At 39.8% G+C, this 20379-nt stretch overlaps 1 protein-coding gene across 2 annotated transcripts; it reads left to right on the forward strand.

Annotated features, from left to right (window-relative positions):
* The first annotated feature begins 5706 nt into the window (after nt 1-5706).
* PLK4 (polo like kinase 4) lies at nt 5707-20087 on the forward strand. 2 transcript variants are annotated; one of them, XM_031607453.2, is made up of 16 exons: nt 5707-5896; nt 6397-6492; nt 7230-7325; nt 7415-7529; nt 9421-10453; nt 11348-11448; nt 12775-13145; nt 14042-14146; nt 14477-14579; nt 15358-15507; nt 16338-16468; nt 17127-17218; nt 17593-17731; nt 18621-18761; nt 19178-19284; nt 19929-20087. In XM_031607453.2, exons 1-16 carry the CDS (start codon nt 5867-5869, stop codon nt 20026-20028), a joined length of 2910 nt encoding a protein of 969 aa, XP_031463313.2. In that variant the 5' UTR covers nt 5707-5866; the 3' UTR covers nt 20029-20087. The 2 variants fall into 2 exon arrangements, with proteins under 2 accessions (XP_031463313.2, XP_031463312.2); XM_031607452.2 differs by lacking the exon at nt 5707-5896 and adding an exon at nt 6162-6295.
* Nucleotides 20088-20379: the final 292 nt, after the last annotated feature.

The raw sequence follows: 20379 nt of genomic DNA on the forward strand, positions 1-20379 counted from the left end.
AATGTGTATGTTCAAAGTGGGGGTAATTAACAACTGAGACAACCTAGCTAAAGGCAAGGCTCACTCATTGTCATTTGACATGTTTAATGTGGAAATGAGGTCCCTGGAGAAGGGATTGCAGAAGCTCTCTCTGGGCCTCCCAGGCAATGCACTATCACTATTCTTCCTTCTCTTTCGTGTAGAAAACGATGTCATTTCAGTACTTCTGTTCACAGCAGCTGCAGCAAAGTAACATGCAGAGATTCCCCCTTAAACAAATTGGTCCCATTTTATAATAATATACATCTGGCAAAGGCTGGTAAAAGTTTGGAATTCAAAGGACAAATACCATTTAATAAATAATCCAGTTCATTTAATAAATAACCCAGTTCATTGTTGTTGTTGAGTTGATGTTGGACTGCAGTATGATGATGATGTGAGAGACCATATATACTAGGAACACCAGGGATAAAATAAGGTCAAATCAACGAGGGGACTCAAAACTGAGGTTTACATATGTCATTGGGTAGGACAAAATGTCCCCCAGAGAAGAATTGGATTTAGATAAGATTCGGGAGTTCTTGTATGATTAGAAGGAGAAATATTACAGAGTGTCATTGTGTAAGATTTCAGCAAATGAAAGGAAACTGAAGATTAATTGAAGTCCTTGCCACACATTGGCTGAGCCAGAGTGGGGTGACTGGAACTAGCAGAACTGCCATAAAAAAAAAGCTCTTTACAGAAAATAATTGGAGAACTATTGCTCATACCTTAACTCAGCAAAAACACAGTTCTCTGATATGAGGATTTTGGAGCCTAAATAAGGAGAGGGATTAGAATTACCTTTCATCGAAGTTACAAAATACTGAAAATTGAATTGGCCATCAATGGCCCTGTCATGAAAACACAAGAAGTACAACAATGAGCTTTAATGACAGCACAAAATTAGAGGCCACCATAAAAACAGAGGGTTGGGTATCACAGATGATGAATCAGATGACCCTCACAATTTCAATAACAGATACAAAGTGAAGTTCAGTTCAGGAACCATTTCCAACAAGCACCAAAGACAAAGCAGCACCACTCTGGCATGCTCCACAGCATAGTCCTCCAATATTACCTTTGCAAGCCTTGAGCACATATGCATTTCAACTTCACATTGCATCAAACGTGTCTATATCATCATTCTAGAAAAACACAGCTCACTGTGTAGCAGCTCACTGAACATTTTCTAAAGCTTCAGAAACAATCAAGGCCAACGACAAATGTGATGGAGATTTCAATTCATGCAGCAATTTATGAAAGACAAGGGAAGAGTTAACACAGGCTGTCTCCAGGTCATTCCCTTTCATGAAGTTTTCAAGCCTGGCACTTTGAGCAGTCTAGCTGTGATACACCCAAAAAGCTAAACCCAGCATATTCATACGGTGCATTCCCATAGCTGATGATCTGTTAGAGCTCAGCAAAACTTCAAAAGCAAATATTCAAGTGGAAGTTCTCTTCTGAGCCCCTCTGTGTCTCATGGCCTACTTTCAGAAAGAAGCACCTCTAGGGTGAACAGCCTAAATATCCAGGGAGTTGAGGAGTAACCACTCCTGTTGACGTACATGACCCTTGCCACCAGGTCCTAGAATCTGGCATGAGCTGAACTCTGGTAGGTATAAGTTTAGGTTCTCTGTTTGTTACCAGTTAAACACTAAAAAGGGGAATGGCAACACTGGGCAGCCTACACAGGCAGCTCTGTTTTGAGGGAAAAGGTGGCTAGACTCACCAAGCTAATTGTTGAACAGCAAGTCATGATGGAATGTAGAGCCTAAGAATGTGTTCTGGTAGTAGAAGGGTGAAAAAAGTCATTGTTGTTAACTGAAAAACTCACACAGCATGGCAGAAGAGGACACAACATGCACTGCCACAGTGATGAATTCCGAGCTGGACACAACTTCCTGCTGTACTGCAGCAGACTCAGTGAGCACACATCTCCTTTCCGACATCTGACCATGGCCACTTGTGCGAACCCATCTTCACTGAGTTACTCCTGCATGGCTAGAGGAAGGAAGGCACTTTCAAAAGCAGCTCATTACTTGCACATCTTACTCCTCTCACATGTACTCACATTCCTGAGTGTAAGCAGCACAGCTTGGGTGAACTATACATTGCAGCAGCTCCTCTTTCCCAGTGAGCTTGCTGCTCTGTATAGTTTCGAAACACAGATGTGTTACACCTCTACAGGCTATACAACCGTCATCTCTGTTTCATCAGTCCCCAGTGAGGCACAAGTGCCTGATCCAGTTAGGTTTGGTAGAACCTTTGCCTGCTCAGCTTGCATGGACAGGAGCATCCACCCCAGCTCTGGTGTCCTGGGCAAAGTGGGTAGCGGTCTGCACTGCAGGCTGGGGGATATATCTCAGACCTGGGCCCATGCCTCCTAACTTTTGGTCTGGTCATTGTCACCCTAATGAGGAGATGAGGGGTAAAGGGCATTTATGCACACAATGTGGGCTGTGACACACCATTAAGCCCAGGACCTGATAAAGGTCTGAGGCTCTTTCAATTTACTAGCACAGATGCATCCAGCAGGCACAGAGAAGAGTTACAGAGGCTGAGTTATGCCTGGGCAAGAACAAACAAGCTTAAACTGACTACAGATGCATATAAATAGAGAAGAACATTTTAAACCTTCAGAACAGTGAGTTCCAAAAGAGCCTTTCAACAATTGCAAGACCTCATATTTTTAAGATGAAAAACTGTTAGTTTTTGAGACAGACCAGAACAGGCTGCCACAGCTTAACTGTATGATCCTGGAGACTCATTGAAGCCTAACGTATAAACACAATAAATGAAAACCAGTGAACAGGAAGAATTGTTGAAACTAAACAACTTCTAAAATGCTGCAATTACAAAGACACATGCAAAGCAGCCTTACTATTAATTTGCTTGGCTAAAGAAATCAGGTCTTGGCAACAGCATTGCAAGGGGCAGGGGGGAGGAAATCATTTATGAATCCATAGATTCCCTCATTCAAACTTCACCTTCTCTTGAAGCATGATGGAGGCTTCTGGAATATCACAACTTAATTCTTTAAAAATTCTCTATCTACTCCTTGCTTTTGGTTTCTATGACAAAAGTGACCCACTGCAATCAAGGTTTAGTGGGATATGTTTGCTGAAGCACTGTGCTGTACAAAACAATGTGCCAAATTCAATTTGAAAATAGCAAATAGGGCGAACTTCCATCTTAAAAGAAAAAATCCCTTTAAAAATCGATGTTTTGTGCTGATTGATTCTCAGTTTAATGTTACTGAAATAGAAAAGTGTAAAACAATGGTTTTTGTTTTTCTTTTTGTTTTGTCTGTTTGTTTTATATATATATAGAGAGAGAGAGTCCTGTTTGGAAAATAAAAGCTACAGCTTATAGATCATTACATGCTTTCAATTCATCGTTTACTCAGGATATACCAAGAATTTTGTTGAAAACATTATTAGCTGCTACACTAGCAGATATATATGAGAACTCCTCCCTGCATCTATCGAAAGCTGCAGTGCAAAATAAATATATATGTATCAAATCTGTGAAACTATTAATGTCATGAACCTGCTTGCCAAGACACAAGCAAAGCTGCAGAACAACTAACAATGACAGATTATCATTTGCAAACTACAATGCCCTGTGGTCAAGCACTCTGAAGGTATTCCGAGTGTGGATTTGCGAACACATGTAATTCTTACCTATACGGACTGCACAAGTGCATCCATATATCCTTTAACACACCTTTACAAGTGCACTGACTGCTTAGAAGTTATTATTTCCTATATAAATAAAAAACTAAAATCAAACCAAAAATCAAATTTTAATCAAGGAAGTTAACATGAAAACAGCCTGCTAAAATAAAAACTTTGTTCATGGTCCAATCCAGCAAAATCATGTATATCCCTAATGTCAGAAATAAATACAGAAATAGACTCAATTTTATCACCTTCACATTCTGACTATGAAATTCATCACAGTAAACTGTAATTGCTAGCTACTTACAATCTAAACTAGCACATGAAATAGGACTACATCATGTACACAGTATTAGTTATGGATGAGTACTGGAACCAGTGGTCAGAACAAGATAATTAGCCCCCCCAAAAAGTAACTTTGGATCATGCTGTTTGCATGATATACGACACTTTTTGAATACGCCTGATGACAGTGTAAAACAGAAAAGGCCTGAGCCATAAAACCCTTTGTCTTTTTTTTCCAGACTTTTTTCCATGACAGAGCACATTCTAACTCATCTACAAACTGCTTGTACAAATTACAAGACTGTACGGAGAACAGTACTGTCCACAAGTCTACATAACACTATCTACATGGACATTTGTGTAAGTACTGACACTGCACCTCTGCCATTTTGTTCAAGGTCAAAGTTGATTTGCCTCATCAGTGATAGACCCAGATGAATTTCAATAGCAAGGCAATTATCATTGCTCATACAATTAGCCTGTGCCCTGAAGCACATGCACTTCTCCAGCTACAGTGGCTAATATTAAAAGGCATTATCTCTAGCTACAAACGTTCTCTTTTGCATGATCATGCAAACTTTGAATGCTGTTAATTAGCTGTGTAGCTGGCCCTAATATCAGTGTGCATTGGTCATACTTTCGACACATGAACTCACTCACACAACTTTACTCATCACTATTCAAACTAAAATTCTTCCAAAGATGCTCGACTGAAAGTCCCACTTTTGCTGATGTTCCAAACTAATTACTCAAACCACTGATGATATTTAATGGCGCACAGCTCCACAGACTAATCCATTTAGTCAGCCACAGTTCCCTTTTTACACTTAAAGACTCTCAGCAACTGGAACATAACACTTACCCACAATGATCAGGGACCCATTTTACAGCCATCAAGGAGGGGATGACTCCGTACAACTTGCAGAGCAGCCTCCTAGAAGGTGCAGCATGCAAAACGCTGTATTTTATTCCAGCGATGAAAGCTGGCAGGCAGCAAAAACTGTCAAGACTTACAGTCAACAAGCTGGCAAAGACTGGAAAAGGTGGAATGCCACATCAGTGTATCTGCATGTCCAGAGAAGGGCAACGAAGCTGGTGAGAGGTCTGGAGCACAAGTCTTACGAGGAGCAGCTGAGGGAACTGGAACTGTTGTGTCTGGAGAAGTGTCTCGGGGAGACCTCATCGCCCTCTACAACCCCTGACAGCAGGTGCAGGTCAGCCTCTTCTCCCAGCTAACAGCAGTAGGGTGAGAAATAATGGCCTTAAATTGCACCACGAGAGGTTCAGGTTGGAGATTTGGAAAAGTTCTTCGCTTTCTGAGAAAGCGTGGCTGCCCAGGGAGGCGGTGGAGTTGGAGTCACCGTGCCTGGACGCGTTCAAAAGCTGTGTAGACGTGGCACTGAGGGACGCGGGTTGGCGGGCACGGGGCGATGGGCTGGCGCTTGGACCACACGGTACTTTCCAACCCTAACGGTTCTACGATCCAGGACGCCGTACGCGGAGAGCGGCCAGCCGTACGCACGGAGTTCCCTCAGCAGGGTTGCGTTTACCTCAGCGCCTCCTAACGGCCGGCAGGGAACGGGCGCACGAGGCTCCGCGCATGCGCAACACTCATCTCTCCTCCCCCCAAATTGAACGATGGCGCCACAGGCCGTTCCGCGCGACGCGGTTGCGTCAGACGCAGGCTCGGGCCGGGGCGGGGCCGGGGCGGTAACGGCGCGATTTTTCAAAATGGAGGCGCAGGGGGAGGGGGGCGGCCGCCGGGCCCGCGAGCGAGCAGGCCTGGCACGAGGCGGGCGGCGGAGGGCGCCGTGATGGCGAGCCGCGGCCGAGGTCCCGAGGAGAACCCCTAGCGAGACCCGAGGAGAGCGGCCGGCGCCATGGCGACCTGCATCGGCGAGACGATAGAGGTGGGGAGCGGAGGCCTGACTCGGGCCGCCCCGCCGTTTGCCGCGGGCGAGGCCGAGCCGGGCGGGGCCGTCCCCTTCCCGGGCGGGAGGCGGCCGCCGGTGTCGGCGCGGCGGTTAGGGTGGCCGGGGGCCGCCTTGAGGCGGGGCGCGGCCCGAGCCCGGCCCCCGAGGGGCCCCGGGCGGCTCGATGCGCCGTGCGCGGCGCTGCCATGGCAGCGGCGTCGCGGCGGGCTCCCCCGGGAGCGGCGGGCCGGGCGGCGGGAAGGCGGCTGCCCCGCGACGCCACGGGAGGCGGCGGGCGCAGTGTGAGGCGGGCGCGGCGCGGGGAGGACGATGCCCGGCACGGCGCTGAGCGGCCCCGCCGCCCTCTGCTTGCGCGGCCCCGAGGGCTCCGTGCGGGTACTGACCGCGTCGCTCCGGCGGTTGTGGGTTGCGGGCTTTCTCGGGGCCGCGCTCTCCGTCGCGCCGGGGCTGACGGCGCTTTTGTGTTCGCGTTGCAGGACTTCAAGGTGGGGAACCTCCTGGGAAAGGGCTCCTTTGCCGGGGTCTACAGAGCGGTATCCCTGAAAACCGGCCTGGAAGTGGCTATCAAAATGGTAAGGCGGCCAGCCGGGGGAATCTGCGGCTTCTGGGATCCCCCAGCAGGGGCGATTGCGGCAGGTCAGGGTGGCTGTGCCCGGACCTCTTGTTTCTGAATAACCGATGCTGAGAGCGGGATTTGGTCCTGGAAGGTGCAGCACAATCAAAAAGCCCACGTTGGTAACTACTAAAAGTGTTAACGTTGCTGTCAAAATGACTTGAGCTGAGGTACTCGGTCGTAGTTATACAGTCATTCTGTAATTATGATTCAGAAATTGGCACCTACAAAAACATCATTTAGCTTGAGAGGTCCTGAGCACAGGAGCAGCTTGCAGCCTTTTAACTTGTGATGGCCTTTAAATGTTTCCCTCACTGTAAGGGCAAACCTTTACTAAAGTAACTCTTGTTTCAAATATATTTTGCTAGTTTCTATTACAACGTATAGTACTTGCATTTATCCACTTTTTAAATACTGACTACCTCTAACATGTGTGCTTTGCAAGCTCAGAATTGGATTTCTCTCAAATTTTGCTACTGTTTATTCATTATTTGAACAACTGTGTTTTTCTCATTTTCTCTAAGATATGAAATGCATGCTAGATAAAAAGCATCTAGTAGGCAAAACTAAAACCTTGTTTATATGTCAGGGTTTTCAGGCAAAACATGTATCGAACAGTTAAAATTTTGAGTTTGGTTAACAAAATGTATGTAATCAATGCTGCACTACTTGAAAAATATTGTGATCTATTTTCAGATAGACAAAAAAGCCATGCACAAAGTGGGAATGGTACAAAGAGTTCAGAACGAGGTGAAAATACATTGTCAGCTAAAGCATCCATCTATTCTTGAGGTAAGATTCATGTATTTTTAGCAGTAACTGCATATGTGACTTGCTGTGTGGTCTTCAGGTATTCTAATTTCCTTGTTTTTTTTTCCTAGCTTTATAACTATTTTGAAGATAGCAACTATGTGTACTTGATACTTGAAATGTGTCACAATGGTGAAATGAGTAGATACATAAAGAATAGAAAGAAACCCTTTTCAGAAGATGAAGGTGAGTCTTTTTTTCTACAAAGCTCTCTTTGTACTTACATGTTGACTTACTGAATAAGTCCGATTCCAGAGAAAGAACACTTAAAACAGCTATCAATCTGAAACTGTACAGCTTAAAAACTTGTGAGAAGTGGTAACCTAGAGGTAAGTTATGATAAACATTTTCACTTGAATATTTCTGTGCTTTTATTTCTGTTTACACCCTTTGACAGTAGCTCATGCTATTTGGGGTTTCAGAGAAGATGTCAGCCTCTACAGAAAGGTAGAGCTTACCTTTATACACCAAATTACTGTATTGGCCTTCCAGATTCTAGCTCATCTTATGTAAGATCGTTGGAAATCTTCAGTGTGTTCCAAGTGTGTGTGTAAATGAAGATAAAGCAGTTAACTGTGTACAAGTTATTTAAGGGCTAAGTTAGGAAGAAGTCCAGTATGAGGAAGAAATATCCAATTTGATGCTTGGTCTAGGATTGTTTGAAAGACTGGCAACTGAGGAGAAATCCTGCTACAGTTTCACTTGTTTCTCATGAAAGCCAGCAGACTAAAACAAAAATCCTATCTTACATTTAGAGTTCGCTGTCAGTAATTTTAAAACTTTAAATTGGCCATTACTCTTGTGAATAGTGTTTGCACAAGTCTAGAAAAAAAAAAAGAAAAGATCAACTGCACTTAAAAAATTTACTAAATTTTTTGTCTAAATGAGTGTGAGAATTTCAGATGTAGCATGGATCATTCAAAGGCAAAGCAAAACAATGCAGCTCCAGAAGAAATAACAGCAAAGTAAGCTGCTGTGTGTAGTGATTTACAGCGCAATCAGACATGCTATTCTGGTTTCACCCCATTTGGATTCATTGTTTGTTGCTTCTGCTGTTCCCAGAATTCCTGAGTTGGTCACTTTCTGCACTGCTGTTTTAATTTACCTGCTTGTCATTTTCTAGTCTTATTCTGTCAAACTACTGTAATTAGTGACTTTTTTGGAAGCTATCGTAGGGCTGGATTAAAGGGGTACTGTTACACAGGCATCTGTATAATTCAGGTCTGCTCCAACAGAAGTAGTTCATCTGATCAGAACCTTTTTTCTGAAAGCTGATAAAACTACTGACTTGAATTTAGGAAAAAAGGCCTCTTTCTTTGATAGGTGATTTCTGCAAATGTTTGTTCCTCTGCAGTCATTGCCATCTGCAAAGAGAGGAAGGCTTGTAAATTGTTTGCTTTAAGAAGAATGATTCTTAAAATTGCTGGAATTGAAACATCATAACAAATGGTACTGTCTGAGACTGGATGAGGTTTTGTTGTTCTTGCTGTAAGCTACAGCTTGAATACTTCCTGAATTTTGTAGAATCAGAATCATAGAATGGCCTGGGTTGAATTTCTAATGTAAGAGAACAGAAATATTATGCTAGTATTATAAATATAGAAGGTTATGAGAAACTGAGATACTTCTAGGTTTGCCAATTTGCTAATGATGAAACAAATATCCAAATCGTCTCCTGTATTTTATAACTTGTGTAAAATGAAGATGTTTGGCTTCATGTGTTTGTTTCTGAAAGTGACGAGAGCGATTTAAAAATTCAAGTTCTCAGAAGCCTAATTTAAGGAGACTTTGGAAATAATTGCATGTTTCTGTTATCACAGAAATAAATTGGATTACTGCATTACAGAATGGTATTTTATGGACTGTTGTAGAAGGCAATAGTGCTACGTTGCTTCAAGCAAAAAAGCAGAAAGTGTCATTCCTATCTCATTAGCATGACACTTAAATGCTCTTGAAACATTCTCACTAGTTAAGAAAAGATAAAGGAGAGACAAGTAGTAAACTTCAAAGGGTTATTATTTTCAGAGCTATGATTGCAGTTATTGCACTAAAGCTTTTGTTCTTGTGCTTTTGGCAGCCCGACATTTCTTGCATCAAATTATCACGGGTATGCTGTACCTTCATTCTCATGGAATACTGCATCGGGACCTCACCCTTTCCAATCTCTTACTCACCAGTAATATGAACGTCAAGATTGCTGATTTTGGACTAGCAACTCAGTTGAAAATGCCTCATGAAAAGCATTATACCATGTGTGGAACTCCTAATTACATTTCGCCAGAGATAGCCACAAGGAGTCCGCATGGACTTGAGTCTGATGTATGGTCTTTGGGCTGTATGTTTTACACTCTTCTTATTGGAAAGCCACCTTTTGACACTGACACGGTGAAGAACACACTGAATAAGGTAGTGTTAGCAGATTATGAAATGCCAGCCTTTTTGTCCAGAGAAGCACAAGACCTTATACATAAATTACTTCGCAAAAATCCAGCAGATCGTTTGAGTCTTTCCTCTGTGTTGGATCATCCTTTTATGTCCAGGTGTAGCTCTGCACGGAGCAAAGATTCAGGAACTTCAGAAGATTCTATGGACAGTGGAAATGCTACCATCTCTACCACCTTTACAGGCTCTTCCAGCATCAGTACCAGTGGCTGCTTGAAGGAAAAGAAGAAGCTGTTAGTGGGACAGCCGCTTCCAAATAAAATTACTTTTTTTCCTAAAAACAAGAATCTCAGTAACGCTTCATCTGTTGATGGGAGTGGTTCTTTTCATCAGTGGGGAATTCAAGGGAAAGAAACTGGCACAAGTGGTAGGGGAAGAGTCATGCAACTTGCTGAAGAGAGACCACATTCCCGCTACCTCCGAAGAGCTCACTCCTCAGATAGGTCTGGCACATCCCACAGTCAGACTCAAGGAATATCCAATGTCATTGAGAGGTGTCACTCCATGGAACTGCTTTCCAAGCCTAGAGGAGGAACGAGAGAAAACACAGAATGCTTTTCACCTGCAAGCAGCTATACTGATATGGGAGAAATATTTAAGGAAAAGACTTCTGGTAGTTCTGGCTCTTTTGAAGGGCAAATATCTCCACCTGTAAAAGATCAACCACAGTAAGAATGAGTTCTTATTACGATGAAATTTAGAGTTATCTTATGTTAGAAGCATTTTTTTCTTAAAACTAGATTGCATTAAGTACCAAAAGTTTCTATGCTTGTAGCTTGAATACAGCATATAGGGGGTAATATTTGATGTTTTTGGTATGGAGAGGTTCACCTTCCGCCTGCCCCCTGTGTTACAGTTCTTAGATGCAGTATGTGTACCAGCTGGACTGTAGCTTTTATTTATACTGCTAGAGCTCTACTAATTATTTACTAATTTGTATAGCAATCTGAGTACTTTGTTCTTCACAGTGACTGTAATAGAGACCCTTGCTGACTTCTCCCCCTCATCTGTGTCTCTTCTACAAAGAGGAGTCATTCTGTGCATGACTGCCAATATATGTACTTGCTGCTCTAGGTTATTTCAGTTCATCTTTAGCAATGCCTTAAACCAAGACAAGATTAAAAAAAAAAAAAGTACAAGTTAAGGATTATAAAATGAGCAACACTTTCTGTCCCAGAAAGGAGGAAACAAACAAACAAACAAAGTCAAATATAATGACCTGAAACTTAGTTCTGAATTTATATTTCCTGCATGGGAACTCTGGTTTCTTTATTCTCATCTGACAGATTTTCCCAGCATATACAAACCAGTCCCGGTGTCAAACACGCAAGGGATGCTAGGGTGTTTGGTGTTAGATGGAGATCTGATCTGTGTATTCTGTGCACTGCTGTGTAAAATGAACCTTTCTTTCTCACAATCTTAATAAGGAATTCTCAGAAGTTACTTTCCTATTTCAATATAAGGTATATTTTGAGTTGTCATTTCTGCAGTTGTAACATTTTAACACTTGTGCAAGCATTGTTGATGTAGTCTTGATTACATATGTAATTTTTATTTTGCAGCTCAAATTTTCTCTATCCAATGAAGCCCCCTTTTGGTTTGTTAGAGCAGAAGTCCCAGGCTGAAACTATGCAGCAGTGGCTTGGAAGCATGCAGACAAATGGTGAGTTACTAATCAGTCATGTATCTCTGCACTCAAGGTAGAGTTGTAACCTTTAACTATTTCTGTTGTTTTTCCAAATTTCATTTCTTTGAACTTAGATGGAAGGGATTGGCCACAACTGTGATGCTGGAGTGTAATACTAGCATCCTAAATATTGGTGACTGGATTTCAGAAGGCTTTTTAGATAGTACTCTTCCCAAGTTGTTGGATTGATATAATGAGCTATACATAACTGCCTTCAGAAGAGTGAAAAAACTGTTATTTGAATGCTTAGTTTCCCAAAGTGTGGTTCTTTACTTTTTCAGCATTTTAGCAAGAACAATTAAAGGCACAAAGAAGAAAACTAATTTTTAGAACCTACCCTTGTTATTCAGTCCTTACCTGAACTTGTAAATAAAACAGGTGACTCAAAAGACACTTTTAGTTTAGATGGGCAAATAAATAAGCCTTGAAAGAAGATGTGACCTCAGTGAAAGAGAGAAAGATAATGAGGGTGCAGAAGGAGGGGTGGAGGAAAGGACAAAAGGCACAGAAGGGAAGGAGGTGTTCTTGTCGTGCATTGTGTTACATCATTTTCAAATAATGAAATCTAATCATAAAATTAAATCATAAATCCATTCATGGCTTTCCTTTTTTGTTCTGATATTACTGGACTCCTTACCTTCTTATCTATAGGAAACTGGAATCATGTGACATATGGTCCAAATAATCCTATTTAATTTTTGGTTGCTTCTCAGCTGTTCTACAACGTGGCAGGAGTGGGTTGCTTATTTGGGTGAGGCACCTTTGTTGTTTAAGCCATTAATCACAGGCTTAAATATCAGAAGTAGAGAAGCAGTTATATGAAGCTGAAGTATAAAAATATAGTCTTTTTTCTTTTAAACAAGCAACTGGAAGGCTTTTAGCATGCACATTTAACATTTGGAATACTAAAAACCCAGTTGATGTTAAACACTATTGTTAGCTAACTTGAAATATGTGAATCTTAGTGGTTATCTGGATGGCAGCTAATTAATTATCTTCCAACAGATTGAGTGTTAAAGTCTTAGCATTTTGTTTCACGTTGCTTTTGTGAGGTGATTTGAAACATATTAAGGCTGTCATAACAGATATATTTATGAGAGCCTTAATTTTAAATAAACTTTATTTGAAATAACCACTGAAATTCTATGAGGTCTAATATTGATTGAACTGAGCTATTAAAGAAATCACACTGCTTGCTTAAATAAGCTGCCTAACATTTTGAAGAGCTTTTCAAAACATAGTAGCAATTTTTGGCTTCCTAAGACTCTTCAAATCTCCAATGTTCTTCTACAATGCTTTCAGCTCAGCTGAGACCACCTGAAGACCTAACTGATCACGGTAATGCACATGGAGGCTTTCGGTATCATCTGGATGTGCAGCAAGATGCATCGAGAAATGGATGGAACACCTTAAAGGATATACGGAATCATGATGCATCCCATGATTATTCACATTGTTTAAATCAGAGAAAGCCAAACAAATATATTCCCGAAGTTCTCTGCCAATCTGAAAAAGTTCAGACATCTTCATGTGGCCTTTGGCCAGCTTCAGAGCAAAACCAAGCATGGGGCAAAGAGCCATCGGCACGTCAGAAACCTACACTGCGAAGTATAGTATCACCTCTCAGTGCTTACAGGCTAAAACCAATCAGGCAAAAAACAAAAAATGCAGTGGTATGTATCCATTTTTAAAACTAAGTTTAAAATATGCAAACGTGTTTTCAAAAATCAGTTAGGAATTTTAGGAAAAAAGTTTCTATAAGTAAAGTTAAGTTATGAATTTATACTGCTAATAACTTAGTTCAAAAATATCAGTAAAATTCTTTGTAGTTTTTTCTGTATATGGAGTACTGCAACCTTGTGGCCACTTCAAGCAAATATTGTTGCTGCAGTGCTTTTGGCTTGCATGCAAAGAACCTACAAGAAGACCTAAGAACTGCTGACCACATATATATTGCCTACAGTTTCAAATATCTGGACTGCTTATCTATGCAAGTTGCTTTTAAACTTTTGATATGGTTAAAAGACTAATACTTTTACAGATTGGGTAAATAAATGGATTATTATTAATATGAAAAGAGTTTTACTCTCCAGTACTTGAACATTTTTAAATACTGCTTTTTTCCTTTCTCGTAAATGAGGGAGAAAACAAAACAAATCAAGTTCAGTTAATCCCTCTGATTGTGTGAGTGTTCTGGTTGTTGTTCCTGCTATTGCTTTTCTGCCTTTTGTTCCATTTCCTACAGTCTCGCTTGTCTCTTCTCCTTCCTCCATTTCTTCTTAGTTTTTTAAGAGCATAATAGAGCTGACCTGTCTTGGTTTGGTTTGTCACTTAGAAGCCACATCCTCCCTGACCAGGTTTGTGCCATGAAGAAGCGTTCTGTATTAATCTAAAAGTTAGTGTGAGAAGTATTTATCAGTTTGCAGTATATTCTAGAAATATTCTATTGCATATGTTTCTGGAATCAAGCTGTGTTTATAAGACATCTGTGGAAAAAATGCAAACTCAACCTGCTAGAAAGTAAATTTTTTTTGAGTTTAACTTGCTGGTTTTGTTTTAAATTTTCTAGGTGAGCATTCTAGATACTGGGGAGGTGTGTATGGAGTTTATAAAAGAACACCATTCACAAGAATTTGTGAAAGAAGTTCTCAGAATATCTTGTGATGGAAATATGGTGAGATTTTCTAGTTTATTTAATATTAGTCCAAGTGCTTACTGTATTCTGTTCTTTCATTGTTTTTTTTTTAAATTTTAATTTAAGCAGTTATGTGCTTGGAAATGCTTTGTCAATGTACATGCAGACATAAGCTCTCCCTTGCACCCATGCACTGCCACGGCACAGCCATATGAATTTGGACTTATGGAATAGTGAAGCATTGTTGAAAGATGCTGCCATAAAATAATCACTTAGAGGAGTAGAGCAGTTCATTGTAAATTACATTAACCTGTGCCTTACTTCCATGGAAGTTGCAACTGTAAATACATTTTTGTCCCTCTTTTGTAGATTGCTGTTTATCACCCGAATGAAGGAAGAGGCTTCCTTCTTGACGACAGGCCGCCCATTCCTCCTGAAGACAGCTGTATGTATAATTTTGACAATTTGCCAGGTAATGTGACATTAATTTTTAAACCATGATGACTAATGTGATGCTTAAATGAATCTGGAGATTAGCTTTTACCCTCTGCTTCTTAGATAATCAGGAGGATGAAACTCGCTTCAGAATAAGAGTCAAAGTAGTTTTACTGGAAGGTTTTCTGAAATTTGCTGAGAATGTAAACACGTTTTCAGTGGTTTTTATGGAAATAATAAGGAACTGCTTACAGTCTTTACCATGCAGCGTACTAAGCTTGAGATTTCCATATTTTTATTATTCACATTGGAAACTGTTTAAATATGATTTGAAGAAGTATCAAGTAAACTTTAAAAAAACGTTCTCTAATTTTTACTTCCTAATATTTACATAGCATGGGGTGAGAAGGGGAAAAAGATATCTGAAAGCATTGACAGAATACTTAATATAAACAACTAAAGAGCAAACAAGCTAACTACAAGTTCTTAAAAATAAACTGCTCATCTAATTGGAGAGCAAAGTCAGGTTTCACCTGGAGCCGTGAAGCCAGCTGGACCATAATAGCTACTTAAATGATGCATGCAGTACTTTGCTCTTTTACACTGATGTTCTGAACTATTTTAATTGAAGAGACAGCAACTGAAGTTGTATGCTTGTGGTGGATGGGTGGAAATTAAACTCAGTTTCTTTCATATTTCAGTAGTTGACAGAAATATTTACGACATTCAGTTATAAAATAGATATTCAAGCTAGTGTACAGTGTTTAATCTGACAAGTGATAAGTGTTTTAAAGTATTGTGTTCTTTTGTTTTAGAAAAGTACTGGAAAAAGTACCAGTATGCAGCCAAGTTTGTGCAGTTGGTGAGAACAAAAACCCCCAAAGTTACATTCTACACAAGATATGCCAAGTGCATGTTGATGGAAAATTCACCTCCTGCAGATGTTGAAATATGTTTTTATGATGGTATGTATTCATTTTTGCAATTATGCAAAGTGATATTTAAAACACTGAAATACTGTTAAGCAGGGGATGCTTCTGGTTGAAGAAATGCAAGAAACGTGATCTTTATCACTCTGTCTTTATTCTAGTGCTCAAAGATCAGTTATTTATTAGTTTATTTCTGGTATCTTCTTCAGTGAGTGCATTACAAAGGTATTATTGACCTATGTGTTTTCTTTTGAGATCCTTGGCTCTACTTCTGGGAGTTAAACCTGCTTACTGAAAGCTGTGTTCCTGCTCCTCCAAGCTTGCCTTTGTTTTCCACTGTTAATTTCAGAAAGCGGATGGGCATCTTCTCTAGCTGTACCTTTAACAAACCAGACAGCACTGACTTGTTTTCTCATCACAGGCCTTCTGTGAACTAGCTGAATTTGCCATATGTAGCTAAACCTCAATGAAAGTTATGATTAAAAAATTTAGTAACAGTTCCGTGACTGAGGGTCTGCCATCGAGAGAACGATGTCAAATACTAGTAGGTCATACTTACCCAATTTTTGGCAATGCTGTTAGATACATTAATTTTATCTCAGATGAATGTTTAGAAAGGTGGTTCTTAAAATGTAACAAATGTATGAGTCAGCCTATTTAAATAGTGATCTCTGAGCATAGAGGGTATTCCACTAATGTCACAGTTCCAGTTTAAGTTACAGAGCTCATCCAGAAGTGGCTGTATTATTGAAGTTATTCTCAAGTTGGTGAATTGCATTTCAATTGAGTGGAATGTAATGGCACAGATGTGTATTTCATAGATACTGGCACTGTGTGGAAATCAGACTAGAAAATGCTTTTTACAGGAGCAAAGATACACAAGACAGCTGGTATAACTCGTGTGATTGAAAAATCAGGGAAATCCTTCACTTTGAAAGGAGAAAATGAAACAGGTTTGAAGAAGGAAATGCAAGTATATATGGATCATGCAAATGAGGTAAATGGCTTGATGTTGCCCTTTCAAATGCAAAACAACCTTAAGAAATTAGATACCATATCAAATGTACTTCTAATGTCACTTTGCATATTTATCATTACAGCGATGAGAGGTGGAAAAGGACTTGTGGTGACTAATGATGTTTTTGTTTTTAAAGCTCAAATATTCACGTAGGGGTAACAGTTGTACTTGCCCCACGATGAAGACTTAGAGAATTTATGCAGTTCTTGAGAATACAACAGAACTGCTCGTGCTTAACTGGGTTGCCTGCTATCTCTTCTCATGTTTCAAGTCACCCAATTAGCAGTCACAAAAGTAGTTATGTCTTTGAACTTCATAGATAGTAAAAATGTCAAAAAAATCTAATTCAGCCTGCCTTTTGTTCTGTGACTTTCTGAATAGAATGTAGGGATCTGTTATTCCCCTTTCTAGTCCTTTTGAAAGTGGAGGAGATGTGGATTAAGAGCACAATGCCAAATGTGCTGAAATTACCAGGGAGTCTTGTGGTAGTATAGTTGTTTTTTTTTAATGACATTCATGGTTCTAATCAATATTCTGGAAGAAAGCATTTCCGTACGTAGGCTCACCTGCCACAGTAAAAGCGTGAAACAATTAGACTGTTCTCAGTTAAACTTGAACAAGCTCTATCTAATTCCAGGGACATCGCATATGCCTTGCACTGGAATCTGCTATTTTGGAAGAAGAAAAAAGGAGTGAAAGTGTTCCATTTTTTCCAATAATTGTTGGAAGGTAACATTTTTACCAGTATGTACTGATGGACTTGAATATTCCTTCTGAGCAGCCTTCTGCAGTTAATGGAAGCAGGAGCCAGGGTTGTTAAACAAAGGTTCATAGTCACTAGCAGAATAATCATTACTGTTATGGCATTTATAAAAATGCTGGTTTGGTCTTGCATACCTTTCTTTGATACTAGGACAAAAAAAAACCTTGTAAATTTAGACTTAACCAAACTAACAACTAGCATGTATAAAAACAAGGCTGTGGAAGACTGGTGCCATCAAGTGTAGCCTGTGGTTTATGGAATGAACAGCTAGGTCTCCTTGCTTGTTGCTTTAGTCTCTTTGGGAAAGGTAATTTTTCTCCTTGTCTCATTATTTTTCCAGAAAACCTGGTAATACTGAATCTCCAAAGGCTCTACTGCCAATGTTGTTGGACAAAACCAACTGTTCAAAAGAAGTTACGGCACTGGATAGAAATACAGCGGCCAATTCTACTCCAGTTCAAGCTCCAAACTGTAATCCTGTAAGTACATGAACATACAGCAAACACTGTCCAGTAGGAACTGAAACTGCAGATCTATTTGAAATAGTGTAATTATTATGAATGTATGACTTTACTAACCATCTGTAAGCATACTAAGTAGAAACTTTTGCTTTCAATTAAACTGTCATGTCTAAATTTGAAATGGACTGCTCAATTGATGTCCTCCAAAGCTTTCTCACAAATGTTTCCTGGGAACGTAGCTTGAAAATTGCTTTCTCATGTTACACAGAGCTGTCTTGAATTTGTTTTCGGAGGGCCTGTGTAGCAAATAGCAGTCACCTAGTATGTTAGCAGTTGAGGCTAACATTCTGAAAAGGTGCTGCATTTGGTTTTTTTTTTAAGTGTAAGTAAATATTTGTCTGTCTTCAACGGACTCGATGTGCTATATGATTCCATGATAGAACTGTGTTTAAGATTCAATATTCTAGTTCTCAAATAATAGCAGTATCTTTATTTCTGTAAAAAAACAAAAAAAAAAAAACAAAAAAAACCCACAAGAAACTGTCCAAATGGTCAGCTGAATGAAGCCAATTTCATAACCTAATATGTGCTGAACTGTATATGTGTTCCTAAAAATGGATGGAACTTCCTGACAATAAAACATGGGAAGAATGAGTTTCAAGCAGGGAGTCTGCTTAGGACAAAGTTTCACTGATTCCCCATTTTCACAACACTGAGCCTTAGTGTAGAAAAAGTCCTCTGAAATCTCATAGGCTTTTACAACGTAATGCTGTTAAATGAAGCATATAGGCCAAATCTCTCTGTACATAGGAAAAGATTAAAGAAACAAGGGTGGTAATTAGCCACTATAGTTGGTGTATAATCTGTTGGTCTTAGCTATGCTAATGTTGTCATTTCTGGGTTTTAGGTGGTGTCATATGAAAAGTCTACACTTACGGCCAATGCTGCTGAAAGTACGTGCTCCTCTGTTCATCAGACAGAATGCAGCCCAAATTCAGCTCAACTTTTAAAATCAGTCTTTGTGAAAAATGTTGGTTGGGCTTCACAGGTGAGAAATAGTGATAAAGGAGTCTTTTTCTTTTTTTTTAATAATGAAGTTTTCAAACATGATTTGTGAAGTATATATGTAGAGTTGTGCCCTGCTACAGAGATAGGAAAATTGTGGAAAGATCCTCTCTACTAAGCATGTTAAGATAAATACTGTGGTGAACTACATAAACTGAAAAACCAAAGTAATGCCAGTTAAGTATTTGCAGCTGTCACCGATTGCTTATGGCTACTATCACCCATTAGAGTCCCTTCTATCATTCAGATTTCCCTCTAGATACAAGTTGAAGTAGTTAAAATACGGTTTGCTTATGTAGAAGGTGCTATGACAAAGCATTTCAGCTTCATTTAATAGAGTAATTCTAAATGCGTTATCTTTGATTTTTATCGTTCCAAATGATACTGTGCTCTTGTTAGCTGACCAGTGGAGCAGTATGGGTTCAGTTTAATGATGGATCCCAACTGGTAGCCCAAGCAGGTGTTTCATCTATCACTTACACCTCTCCAGATGGCCAGACAACTAGGTGAGTGTCACTAGTGTCACTTGATATAAGTAAACTTCATAACTGCTGCTTTTTGTTGCTGTTAAAACTTAGCTTTTCATCATCTCTTCAGATGATTAGCTTACATAAGCTTTATGAATAAAAGCTTAGAATTCAGGATAACAAATGTTTTTATGATAACAAAACCTGATAATGAAGACTATTGTTTAGTCTCAGAAAACAGCTACTGTATTTAAAAGAGAGAGGGGAAGACAATCCTTTATCCTTAATCTTTTTTTTTCTTTTTTCCTCTTAAGATACTACTAGTTTAGGGAAAATGTGTTAGGGAGAAAACATGTCAACATGGGTACATAGACAAAAAGTGATCAGATGAAGTTTTAGACATCTTTTGGATGCAGGGCACTTGCTTTACTCATGCAGCCATTCAGTAACATGCTTCCTCTGTGTGAAGTTCAAGGTGGTAACACACGATCTGGATATTATTATAGCTTACCGACATTTTTACATTAAACTTTCTTATTCTGAAATACTTTTTCAGTTAAATACAAATAGGGATTGGAGGGGAACAGGCCATCAAACTTGAGTTAATTCTTCTATTTCCTTATATATGCAAACCTCCAAATCAGGTACATATTTGAATTTTATGTTCTTATTTGCCTTTGCAGGTATGGAGAAAATGATAAGTTGCCGGAATACATCAAAGAGAAGTTGCACTGTCTGTCTTCTATTCTTGTGATGTTTACCAATCCAACTGGTCCCCACTGATAAAAGCAAAGCAGGTCTTTGGGCACAAGAGCTTAATAAACACACTCACTGACGTGAAAGTGACTGATTTTACTAAGCTTATCCAGAAATGCTTCAAAATTCTGGTTTAAAAAAAAAATAGGAAGGGAAGGGTTGTTCTACAATTTTTTTTGTAAGATACTTTACAAGCACATTTTTCCTCAAAATGATGGATAAACTTGCTCAAGCAAAACATTGAGCAACTTAATTCTAAATGACCTCACATTTTTGGAAATAATCTTTCCTATTTTTTTCTTCCCCCACTGCTTACTCAGTGATGATAATCAAGGAAAACATATCTGTGCTGTTCAAGTGTTTGTGTTTGTAAATAAC

This window comes from Phasianus colchicus, chromosome 4 (genome assembly GCF_987193195.1).
Source record: "Phasianus colchicus chromosome 4, bPhaCol1.hap1.1, whole genome shotgun sequence".
NCBI classification, from domain to species: Eukaryota; Metazoa; Chordata; class Aves; order Galliformes; family Phasianidae; genus Phasianus; species Phasianus colchicus.

Bases quoted from the DNA above. Each gene is read 5' to 3' on its own strand.
- PLK4 (XM_031607452.2), top strand. From the start codon at position 6,230: ATGCCCGGCACGGCGCTGAGCGGCCCCGCCGCCCTCTGCTTGCGCGGC. The intron at 7,326-7,414 runs GTAAGATTCATG...TTTTTTTCCTAG, and splicing joins AGCATCCATCTATTCTTGAG to CTTTATAACTATTTTGAAGA. The intron at 13,146-14,041 runs GTATGTATCCAT...TAAATTTTCTAG, and splicing joins AAAAAACAAAAAATGCAGTG to GTGAGCATTCTAGATACTGG.